Source organism: Ochotona curzoniae, unplaced genomic scaffold (genome assembly GCF_017591425.1).
Source record: "Ochotona curzoniae isolate NIBS_2020 unplaced genomic scaffold, NIBS_Ocur_1.0 scaffold_4506, whole genome shotgun sequence".
Classification (NCBI taxonomy): domain Eukaryota; kingdom Metazoa; phylum Chordata; class Mammalia; order Lagomorpha; family Ochotonidae; genus Ochotona; species Ochotona curzoniae.
The window spans coordinates 79,133,807-79,146,327 of NW_024467119.1; the positions used below are offsets into that span (position 1 = coordinate 79,133,807).

The 12,521-nt window shown below is 49.8% G+C and overlaps 1 protein-coding gene across 1 annotated transcript in view; it reads right to left on the reverse strand.

Annotated features, from left to right (window-relative positions):
* Positions 1-12,521, reverse strand: part of TMEM154 (transmembrane protein 154) — a 39,332-nt gene that overhangs the window by 11,592 nt on the left and 15,219 nt on the right. The window contains exons 2-6 of the mRNA XM_040967359.1: positions 8,568-8,822; positions 8,440-8,478; positions 4,057-4,084; positions 2,905-2,990; positions 1,363-1,420 (exon numbers count right to left, since the gene is read on the reverse strand). Of these exons, the coding sequence (XP_040823293.1) occupies positions 1,363-1,420; positions 2,905-2,990; positions 4,057-4,084; positions 8,440-8,478; positions 8,568-8,822 (466 nt within the window). The remainder of the gene's footprint in view (positions 1-1,362; positions 1,421-2,904; positions 2,991-4,056; positions 4,085-8,439; positions 8,479-8,567; positions 8,823-12,521) is intronic.

A 12,521-nucleotide genomic window follows, 5' to 3' on the forward strand; every position in this document is an offset into this window, starting at 1 on the left:
ACAGCAGCTTAACCTACTGCACCACCACACCTGCCCCCCTGTAATGGGGAGCGTCTTCCACATTGCCCATCATTTTCAAGAGCAAACATGGGCAGATATGCCAAAGCCACTGACATTCACAGCAGGTGGGTGTCTGGCAGTCATACAGTAGTAAGATGCTGCGGAGTGGGCTGGGCGTCAGCAATTGGCCCGTCATCAGGAAGACACTCCTTTGTAGTGACCTCTGTCACATTGCCACTGGGTTCATTTTTCCACCTGCTGGTTCATTTGGGGAATCTTATTTAGACGGAACACAGCATGAAGGTTAACAAAAAGATACCCAGAGAAGCACCTTCGTATCGGAGCTTGGGTCTGTCTGAGTAGGACTGCAGTGTTGTCATATTGGAGACACAGGAGGGCGAATGCTTCGAGCAGTTAGGGAGTGGATGCAGAAAGGGGGTGCAGGGGACAAGTCTCTGCCTCAATAGGCAGCCTTCCATAACCAGTCTTCTCACATGATCTCTAGTCCCAAGGACTACCCAATGGCATGAGACTGTTTGGCGAGAGAAATAAGGGGTGCCCTGAATGTTTGTCCTATTTCCCTGACACAATTGTACCATCCCCATCACGGGCTCACGTTCTGTGTTCTCTGTCCATCTGTGGGTGATCCCCGCCAATCGCCAGGTGTCCCCCTGCAAATCCCTGCCCCAGCATGCACAAGTTCCCAGACTTGTTCAGTCACGAACCCCCTAACTTGAGCAGACCATGTCTTTCCAAAATCATACACATAAACAAGGCAGAATCTGTACTCAACAAAAGACTATTTGCACTGGGCCACCAAGGGCCCACAAGTGACCCAACACGTTAAAATGTTCTAGCTAGTACCGCCACCTAGTGGCAGAAGGGAGCATTTATTTTTTGATTTTTCCTTTCCTCTAAGAATCTTATTGATGAGATGGGCTTTTTATTTCTTTTTCAAATGTTCCTTTGGTTAATTCTTATGAACAGCTGCCCCATCTGAAACTTGCCTTCATCTCTTTTTTTTTACTGACACCAATTAGGCAAGGTGAGCAAACCCACTGTGTTTATAAAGTCTGATGACTCAAACAGGCACCCATATTGAATAACATCTCTCTAGAGGGTCTAGAAAACAAATACTGTTTTATTTCTAAAATTAATACTAACCAACTTCTCCATATAAAGGAGCAATAGGGTGTTCACCTGGTAGTCTTCTACTTCTGACGTCGCATAATTCCTTTTCTGCACGCACACACACACACCCTGTGAACTGTCACATGGAATATACAACCTGGGGAAGACAAGCACAAAGCCTTCCCTACAGGTCCCAACACTGCAGGAATCCCCAGTAGCAACGGGACGTACCTCGGGCTGTGGCTCAATTCCTTTTCTTCCTTTAAGGTAGGTAAGCACTCATGATCAGCTAGGACAGAACGAAAGCACACACACTGTTAATCACCGAAGCACTCTTTGCCAGCCACCAAACTGGCCAGATGGCTATTGCGTATCCCTGAGGTGTGCAAAAGTGGCTTCATCAGGGAGTTGCAGAGCTTAACCCTAAAGGTTCTAGAAGGTTCAGGAAGGCTCTGGAAAGCTCTGGAAATGGGAAAAGCAGCGGTAACACGGATGCCCTCCCTGCCCCCGAGAGTGTGTTGCTCATCACTGCCTGGTGATTCAGTGAGAACGCCAGTGTTGCTCCCAAGCTAGAATCTCGGTCTTTGGGCTTTTGTGCTCTGACTGAGGTCCTGCTGGCTGTGCGATGGCTGCAGTGAGAGCACACAACAGGAAGTAAGCGGGGGCAGTGGGGGTGGGGTGGGGTGGAAAGCAAGCAATCTCCCCAAAGCCAGGAGAGCATCACTACACCTCCAATGACTTGCAAGAAGATTGAAAACCCACTGGAGTCATCCCCTCTGTGCCAAAGGAGCTCTCTGCTTTGGCCGTCAAGCGCAAATGTCTGGAAATCTTGTTTATTTATTTGAGAGACAGAAAGAGCACTCCCATCAGCTGGTTCACACGGCCAGGGCTACGGCTGTGCCAAAGCCGAAGCCAGGAACTAGGGATTCAATCCAGGGGATGGAACATGGGGAGGGGGAGGGAAGACCCCAGTACCTATTAAACTGCGTCATAAAATAAAGAAAAAAAACCCTAATGACTTGAGACATTGCTATTGGCTCCCATGGTGTGGGTTAGCAGGGAGCTGAAGCCAGGAGCTAGAGCTAGGAAGCAAACCCTGGCCATTCCCTCATGAAACGTGCACATACTAACCCTTATAAACACCCATTATTATTGGGCCCGGCGCGGTGGCGCAGTGGTGCAAGTGGTTAAGGTCCTCGCCTTGCACGCCCGGGATCCCATATGGGCGCCGGTTCTGATCCTGGCAGCCCTGCTTCCTTTCCAGCTCCCTGCCTGTGGCCCGGGAAAGCAGTCGAGGACAGCCCAAAGCTTTGGGACCCTGTACCCGTGTGGGAGACCCGGAAGAGGCTCCTGGCTTCGGATTCGCATAGCATTGGCAGTTCCGCTCACTTGGGGAGTGAATCATCGGATGGAAGACCTTCCTCTCTGTCTCTCCTCTCTGTATATCCGCCTTTCCAATAAAAAATAATAAAAATAAATCTTTAAAAAAAATAAACACCCATTATTTAATCTTATGCTACTTTCTCAGGTCAGAGGGTGTGGCAGGATAAGTTAATACAACCTATACAAATACGAAAACAAGGGGTAACCATCAATATAATCATTACAATGCCTAGCCAAGGCTAGTCTGAGCCAAGGTTATTATCTGTAAGCATAAGATCAAAGGCAGGAACAGGCTCTGTCCAGTTCCAGGATTTACCAGGAGCTTTTATTTATACAGTAGTTGCTGCCTTCTATGACAATAGCCAAAAGCACCTTCAGCTTACCACGTACCGTTTCTATTCATGCTGCTCATCCATTTGTCAAGCTCTTCCATCTCAATTTCCATAACAGAGGGCGTGTCTTCTTCAAAAATAGGGCTAGAGTTGGACAGCAAAAAGCTCATTGAAAGCGATGTGTGGTGCATTGGATGTCATTTGCAGGGAGCAGTGCATGTGGGCTCTGAGCAAGAGGCACTTGACTTAGAGTCTGACACTCCAGGGCTGCCTCTGTGTGTGTGTGTGTGTCCTATTCAGAAGCATCAAGCTCTATATGAAATGAGACAAACACTAAAGCAAACCCACCTCTAAATGGGGAACCCACTGGTCCTGCACATGGGCCCAGAAAGGAAGCTGGGGCCAGCTTCCCTGCAGGTGCAAAACCCAGCCGGCAAGCCTTGCTTGGGTGCTCATGCGGCCAAGTGGCCACACGTTCAGCTTCGCTTCATTTTACTTCTCTTTCCTCGGGAGGCCGGAGAGCAGCTAGTCACAGGCTGCCCCGCTCCACCCATTCCTCAGGCTTTTTCCATGTGGAGAAGGGGCAGGGGAAACAGGCTGTCTCCTTCATGGTTTTTATGGGGCAGATGCCCTGGTAGAAGATGCTGGGAGAGGATGGACCACCTGCCTGCTCCCAGCATCAGGCAGCTTGTCTCTTACATAAGTGTCGCATGGGGAACACTGCAGGAGCCAGGGGTGGGGTAAAGCGGGATTGGGGAGCCGGGTCATTGCCCAGAAGGTTCCTGGCTCCGAGGTAGAATTCCTCTCTCTTTCTCTCCCTCTCTCTCCCTACCTCATTTTTCCCACCATGCCCCACACCTGCTTTCTCATCCTGTTCCACCTTCTGTTTCTGTCCTTCCCACTCCTTTCTCTCTCCTTTCTTCCTCCCCTTCCGGAGGCTTGGGGCCCCCATCTGAGTGTCTTCCCTGGTGATAACCTTTTCCATCTGCATGTATGAGCAGAAGTCCTTGATAATCAGCCAAGGTCAAATAATGCGACTATCATGCATCGGGTATTGGTACCAGGCAGAAGCAGTATTTTCTGAACAGAAGTCAAGGCGATGAGGCAGCTGTGGCCCCTGCCCTCCGAGGGGTTGGTGCCCTGAGCAGGGTCTGGGGCCTGGGGCTGGGAGGGATGGCAGCAAGGACAGAAGGCAAGGGGTACAACTCACACTTTCATGTTGTCACCTCCCAGTTCACCTAAAAGGGAGGAAGAGAAAGGTGGTTAGCTTGGCTCAACCTGCAACGAGTTTTCAATTCAATAGTGAAACAAACACAATAGCTCCAAGGAAACTGCCTTTTGCAACTTCATCTATCATCTGTTAGTTTCAGAAGCTCTGGCTCCCTCCCCAGTACACAGGTGCTCCAACCATCCCTCTTGCCTCCCACCAGCAGGCAGCAGGCAGATATCAGGCAGAACAGGGGAGCCACCTCCAGGGGCCTGTGGCGGGGCTGATCTGCCAGTGCTCAGTTCAGATCCCAGGCTAATCCCTCTTCATTTCCTATCTCCCGGAGAGAACAACACAGTGGTGAGGGAAGGAGAGGGAGGGTTCAGGATCAGGGCTTGCTCCCAGCCCATGTCACAACACCTGGGGTGACCTGCTGCCCTGAGGACACTGACCCCATGCCTCTGTCCTGCTGGTGGCTGTGGCTGCTCCATCCTCAGCTCCCCTAGGGACTGCCCTTATTCCCTGCTCCAGCAGAGGCTGGCTCCTGCACAGCCTCCAGATCTCCAAGCTTAACCACTCTGTTGAGAGGCCCTCGCAGCCTCTGGCTCAAAGCAGGTCCACCCTTCCTATTCTTTGCAGCTCTGCATCTCTTAGGCGTGTGCCTGGGCAGTGGCCACAGGTTCTCATCCAGCAGGTCATTTGCCTTCTCCACTTCCACCCCTCCCCTGCCTTTTTTTTTTTTAAAGTTTTAGTTATTTATTGGAAGGCCATAGTTACTGAGAGAGAGGGAGAGATAGAGACCATGAGCAAGAATGAACATAAGAGCGAGAGAATAGGAGAAAGATCTATACTTGATACATTCCCCGATGGCTACAATATCCCATGGGGCCAGATGGAAGCCAGGAGCCTCGAACTTCATTAGAGAATAGCACATGGGTCCAGGGGTCCAAAGAACCTGGGACATCTTCCACTGCTTCCCCAGGTGTGCTAGCAGGGAACTGGATCAGAAGTGGAGCCGGGACTTGAATTGGCACTTATACAAGCTCCTCGTATTGCAGATGATGACTTTTAAGTCACCTCCCCACAATGCTGGCCACTGCATTAACTGTTTTTTTTTTGTCTTTCTCTGCCACTAGACTGCAGCTTCCGAAGGGCACAATCACATTTGTCACATCCAGTGTGGCATCACGCCAGACCAAGGTCCACAAGCATTGCACTCGGGCAAATGCCTTGTCAATGCAGGAGTACTTCCTAGAGTTTCTGGGAAGATAGCATTAGAAGATAAGTTCATGTTGGTGCTAGAAGTCAAAATCCATGCACTGCATTTTTCATAAAATGCATTTTTCATGAACTTTTTCAAGACCCTCATATTTATTGAGTAAGTCTTAATAGCGATCGGCACTAGAGTGAAGTTCACGTTCAAGTTTTTGGCCTTAGCGTCATCAGTCATCATCACAGTGCATCTTCCAGCAAGCCCACTGGGTGGCTGTTGGTTGCGGTTAGAGTCAGGTGGCAGTTTGCAACAACAGGACTCTGTGGTAGATCTGACTGGAAGTGAACCCCAGGTAACAGAGTCCTGGTGTCCTAGCCCAAACTCTGCTGCCTTTGCCAGCAGGTCAGGCACACCCAGCAGAACAGTGTGGAGCAAGTGGGCAGCTTGGGTCCTCTGCACCTCTGCTGGCAAGACCAGGGGAGAACAAGACCCTCTGAGGCCCTGCAGATCATCCCATCCCTTTGGCCTTTGCCCACTGGGAGCCTCCTTTTGTCTGCCCTGCAACTGGTCAGGCCCCCATGCAGGGACCACTGCCTGCAGCGTCCCAGCAGTGCAGAGGGAGCTGTCATTTCTTGTGTTTGGCAAGTTTGACTGGCACTGCTGATTCAGGAATGCTGGGTACAAATGCAAGTTTCAAGTCACCAGTGTTTGCCTTGGCTGGAGGGGAGGGGTCTGGGTACGCCTGTTCCCCAGCGTCGGCCCCCTCGTTCAGGTGCCTGAAGCTTCAGAAAGTTAGGATGGGGGAGAGAAGAGGACCTTCACTTTGCAGCGTTTGCACACTCATTTTTAACCTGAAACTCAGATTTGACAGTAAATAAATCCACACAGTTACATTCCTGCTCCCACCACGGGTGACGGGGTGTGGAGGGGGCAGAGCTCCAGTGTTTGAGTGCTCCCTGCTCTCACTCCCTTGTCCCCTGTTTAATAACCCCTAGTAGCTCTCAGCCCCTGCTGCGGGCATGGATTTATCTTTATAATCTGCAGTTCCCTGTAGGCTTCTTGGTGAGCAAAAGCCAGCCTTCATGCAGATGCTGGGGAAGTTTAAAACCCCATTACAGAAGCACTCAGGAGGCACCCACACCAAGTGCTTGTAATCAGTGTTAAAGCAGCAAAAAGCCTTCTGTGGCCTCCTCTCCCTGCTCCACGGCCATTACCCCCATTACCATGGCAACAGGAAAGTGTTAGGGAGAGTACCAGAGGAGACAGGAGGCCAATGGCAGGTCCTTGGCTTGCACACCCTGCCCGCCCCACTTTGCCTGGATTCTATCTATTACCAGCCATCTGCTCTGCTGCCCCCTCCCACTCCCTCCATTCCCTACCTGCTCCCAGTCCTTTCCATGTCCTGATACCCATTTTGTCTTCCTCCTGCACTTCCCATCTTACACCCAGCCAACCTGCCAAATCTCCCCCACTATGTACCTGATGACAGGAAAGCTGCTTGGGGAGAGAGGCAGAAGATGTTCTGGCCTCAGGAGACTTGGATTTCCCTGTCTTTTGTCCCTGATGAGCTGTGAATCAAGTCACGAACCAAGTTGGATTTCCCAAACAGAGCTGGGCATACTACAGCAATGGCCACCAAGGGGTTAAATCAGTGGCTTCTGGCCAGGCCTCTTGCCTGCAGCCATCTCCTAGGGACCGGTCATCAAAGGGGTAAATAAGTCTTAAACAGCAGCCACTGCAAAGGTAAGGCCCTGAGGTCCAGGGGAAGAAGAATCCAGAACATTAAATGATTTCCCAACTATTTCCCTGGTCAGGAAACAGACAGCTTCCCCCGATCATCACCACCACCCAAAAGAGGCTGGGGTGGCACAGCAGTTGAGATGATGCCCGGGGACAGCCACATTCCACACTGGAGTTCCTGGGACAGGCCAGGGGCTCTATTTCAGATTCAGTCTGCTGCTGTTGTGTCCCCTGGAGGCAGCAGGTGAGGGCTCCAGCATTTGGGTCCCAGCTGCCCATGTACAAAGACTAGATGGCGTGCACAGCTTTGCCCTGGTCCAGCCCTGACTACTGTGGGCATTTGGGAAGTGAACCAGCAGCTCTTGGTTGCTGGCTTCAGCTCCAAGCTCAGCTCCGGCCATTGTGGCCATTAGAGGAGTGAACCAATAGATGAAAGATCTCTCTCCTCTCACTCCTCCCTCCTTCTCTCTGTGTAACTCTGTAACTCTGTTTTTCTAATAAAAAAAAAAATATATATATATATATATATTTAAAGATTCAATAGGAGCAGGTTTTTCTTAGTGGTTAGGATACCTGCATCCCATATTGGGGTTGTAGGATCAATTCTGGCTCTGGGTCCTGGTTCAAACCTCCTGCCAAGACAGATCCTGGGACTCTAACGCTCCTTCATGGACTACAAACATGTACTGAGCAGATGGTGTGTGTTGGGGTAGGCATCATGTTAGGCAAAGGGAGAAGAAATAAGCAACGATTATTGTATGATTAATGTAGCATTTATCGTATGCCTGGTGATCCATGTAACTCTTACAGTGCTGGGAGGAAGGCATTGGGTTTCCTGAGCTACAGACGAAGTTCGATCAAGGTCGCAGTGGCAGCGAGTGTACTGACCAACTGCAGTCCGCACGACCTCAGCACCACACTGTCAACCCAAATGAACGAGAGACATTCTTGTTTCGTCAACTTCATCACACAGTAGGAAAGATAGAAAAAGACAAGAAAAAGAACACCTTTTTTCCATTTAAAAAAAAAACACAGAATTATTAACCTCTGGAAAACCTCACGGAAACAAACCATTCATTACTTGCTATCATATGTAGTCTTTGTTTAAGTCCTTTTATAAAGTTTTTAACATTTTTTTCATGTTATTTGAAATAGAAAAGGTCAAAGATGGAGACCATCCATCTGCTGGGCCAAGCCAAAGCCAAGTGCTAGAACCAGGCTGAGTCTCCTGCAGGGGTGACAGGGAGCCAAGGGCTTGAGCCATCACATGCCACCCCCTCAGCACACATTAGCAGGGAGCTGGGATCAAAGCAAACACTTCAGCACTGTGCTTAACAATGGCCTTATTGCTTAATTCTAAAACGTCTCAGTTCCTTGTTGCCATTGCGCCCTCATCTCTAAGCAGATGTTCCGGTAATTCTTGGAATACTTACACGTCTGTAACGCGTTCTGAGATCCTTGGCTAGAAGGCTCTGCAGACAAGCATAAAAAATTGTGTCTTACTGAATATTCATTTACACACACGCAAGTGTCTGGAAATGGGTAGACAACAAATATTCACCTTGCTTAGCTCTTTTTCTTTTATAGTATATTGCAAAGGGTACTACTATCAACACTAGGAGGATCAATAAAGCCAACGGGACCGCGGCCATTAATATTAGCTGCAACTGCATTGTATCCTCAGCCATGTGGGTGAAGTTGGCATCCACGGTGGGCAGCTGCAGGGTCACTGCATCAAAGGTAGTCAGGGGAGCATCTTCCACTGCTGCGTCTTCCCCGACCATGTCTCCCGACTGCTCTGCTTCCTCATAATCACCTGTGGGAAGACGCACAAAACTGAGATGGCCGTGGAGACACAGCTGGTGTGCTACGTGTTCTGTGGTTTTTAAATGGATCCTTGCCACATTCAATCCTAAACATGAGCCACTGGGCGTGGCTCTCAGGCCAGGCTGACAGGAGCAGCGGGCTGAAGGTAAACAGAGCTCCAGCTGGGAGTAGAGCGAGCATGGAACCACAGCTTGCCAGTCACCCCCCACAAAGGCAGTCATGTAGCCTTGACCGGATACAGTAGCAGCACTTAGAGCAAAGAGCATCAACACACCCCCTCATGTCAAGGCTGATGTGCCAAGCCGTGTGGTATTCTGAGATTACTCCTGGAGTTTATCATGAGACTTTTTAATATGATTTCTCAATACATTTAAATTCACCTTTACAGGCCACATAACGTGTTCTCATTTTTAAGAAAAGGCTGGACCTAGTGGAAAATAATTTGTTGAAGGTAGAGCAACTGCTTAGGTCTTGGTGTCAGTCTCCCGTTCTGTATAACCCTCTGGGATTCTCTGACCAATCTTCCTGGGTTCTCAATGAAAACGCAATGCACATGTCACTGACAAAGGGAAATTCCCAATATTTACATTTACTGAAAGAAATGTCTCCATGGAAGTGTTCCCTATCATCAGGCAACCAAGGGCATTTTGCTTTGGCCTCAGATTGTACTGAAAAGCTGCCTCATTCCTGATGACAGGACAGGGAGAGGACATGGGTGGGTGACAGTTTTGCAAGTCTTTTCTCTCCTGGCCAGGTGATGGTCATGGTCAAGTGAGTTAAAGATCTGAGTCCTATCATGAGGTCACACTACCTGCCCTTCAGGTGGGCCCAATGAGCAGTACTCCCTGTAAACTGAGGCCATGGAATCTATGGGAAATGCTTTCCCAGGCATGAGGCATCGTGCAGATGCACAAGTTGGCTGCAGTAAAGCCACACGTTAATCCAGAGCAATGAAAGTGGACCTGGCAGAGCCAATTTATTATCTGATTTCAGGGCTGGTGTGATGATAGAACAAGCTAATCCTCCACCTGCAGCAACAGCATCCCATGTGGACACCGGGACAATGAACTTTGATTAGGATTAAAATAACACAAATATTTGGTCATTGCTAAGGATTGAATGTTCACACACACACACACCCTTCACGTGGTGAAGCGCTAATTCCCAATGTGATGGGTTTTAGGGGGGCCTTTGAGCACACTAAGATTGGGGTGACATCATGAAGGCAGGACCCCCATGGTGGGATTACTATCCTTATAAGGAAATCGGCAGACATCATTGTATGACAGATGAAGCCATTGCTTTTGGCCTTTGCATTCTGCCCATGTTAGCCCCAGTCCCAGCTGCTCTGCTTCTGATCTGGCATCCTGCCAGTGCATCTGCGACTCCTGCCACCCACATGGGAAACCAGGATGGAGGTCCTGGCTCCTGAAATCAGCCTGGCCATGTGGGGAATGAACTGACGCATGGAAAGCCTCTCTCTCCCTCCTTACCTCTCTCTCCCTCTTTCTCTCATTCTGCCTTTCAAATGAATGAATCAATCACTTAAATAAAAGCAGAGCCCAGCGTTCTCTGTCCTTGCCAATGGGGACACACCAGAAAGCAGTCATCTGCACACCAGGAGGTGTACCCAACAAATGTCAAATCTGCCAGCACCTGGATTTTGGACTTGCCAGCCACCCAGTTGGTGGTGTTCTGTTATGGTGGCTGAGCTGAGACAGCCGCAGTGTGATGATCTGGTTATAGATATAAATATGGCCTTCCCACGCAAGGCCAGGAAATGCATCTGACAGTCACGCTGTCCTGAACCATCTACATTCATCACATGCAAACTTCAGAGTGTCACTTCCCTGTATTTCTCACACATACATGCCAAAAGCAGGAGGAAGAGGTGGCCTGTCCTTTACTGGTCTCCGTCTTGTGCATTAAGGGATTTGGATGGTTACACAGCTTTGGTTTGAGCTGAGCCGATGACGTGGTCATGCCTATGTGAAAATCTTTGCTGTCTGGTGCCACAGGGGAGCAGGGATAGGTATTGCCCACACATACACTCCTTAAAGTCACTTCACTTCCAGGACCACTGGGATTCAACATAGTACTCTGCCCTGGTAACCTTGGCAACTGAGGGGCAGGGGTCGGGCGAGGAGGAAATGATGTGTCTGCAAGTGTAGGCGGTGGCAATGCCCTAACTCCCGGCCATGGGTGCTTAGGGTGCTTATCCTGCTCAGTTCTCCAGGGCACCAACAGTCACATTCACACAATTACATGCATATACACACACTCACACATACACACCTGCTCACATACTAATACTCTCATTCATGCTCACACTCTCATATACACACAAAAACGTGCACACAAATATACTCACACATTCACAGACTCATACACATATACACATAGACACACACCAATACATGCACACTCACATAATATGCTCACATTCACACACACACACACTTGATTGCTTTGGCTTCCTTCTCTCACTGCCAGAGGCCCTGTTCTAACTTGGGCTAAATTGAAGTGACAATTTGCCAAGGGGACAAACTCTGTGCCCAGCAAATTATCTCATTACTCCTCACTGTTTCTTCCGGATCCACTCTGCGGCTGGGAGGTGGTACAATGTGCCCAAGATGCCAGAGCTAGCAGGCAGGATTAGAGACTCCGACGCCAGGTTCTCGGCCTGCCCCGCCTCCCTAACTGGAAGCAGATGCCCCTCAGTGAACTACCCAGACTGTAGGGTTCAACTCTTATTTCAGAAAATGCACTTTTGGTAGCAGCTGAGCTTCTGGCTGGCCACTCCACTTGGCACACAGCCAGGGAGGAAAGTTCCTCATGCAAGGCAATACCCCTCGCCCACAGAAGGAGGTGGCTCTTGGGCACAGCGGAAGTGAGGAACCGGGTCCTGGGCACCTGTCATGTGTTTGGGACTCCCCTGCCCAGGGTGTGAGATGGTCCCAGTGACTCTGCAGGGAAGGTGAGTGAAGTTTCCAGAATGTTTTGTGCTCTGCCTCAGCCCTTGACCCCTAGCCCCAGAAATCAGCCAGCCAGAATAAGGAGAGCATTTAGCCCATTGGGGCTGGGAGCAACAGACAGAAGGGCACTGGGTGCCCAGGGCTGTGTATCTTTCTCAGCTTGAGATAATTCTGACCGTGGATGGGCCTTGGCATTAAAGGGAACGTTCTCTCCACAATGTGCCGTCACACACACCCTCACATTGGTTTGCTTCATGCTCTCTCAGATTCTTCAGGGGCTGTTTCAATGAGTGAGGATCAAGTGAAGGCTCCCCCTGCCCCTGCATGTATTATTTACCCCGTAAGTCTTCACCTTCAGAGAGCCCTAGGAGGGCTTCCATCCGAGCCCACTCCCTGTCCAAGCTCCAACTCCATGATAACCTAGAAATTGTACGTAAGAGTAACTGTATTTACTGGCTGCTCAATTCATGGCATATGCCAGGACAAGTACGAGTGGCATGTTTTGACCTTCACAGAGACCTTAATGTCCCCAATCTATAGATGCAGAAACTTGAGCCTTGGAGCTGGCATTGGGGCTTAGCAAATAAAGCTGCTGCTATGATGCTGGCATCCCATATGGGCACTGGTTCGTGTCCTGGCTGCTCCACTTCCGATCCAGCATCCTGCTTATGGCCTGAAAAAGCAATGGAAGATGGCCCCAATGCTTGGGGCCC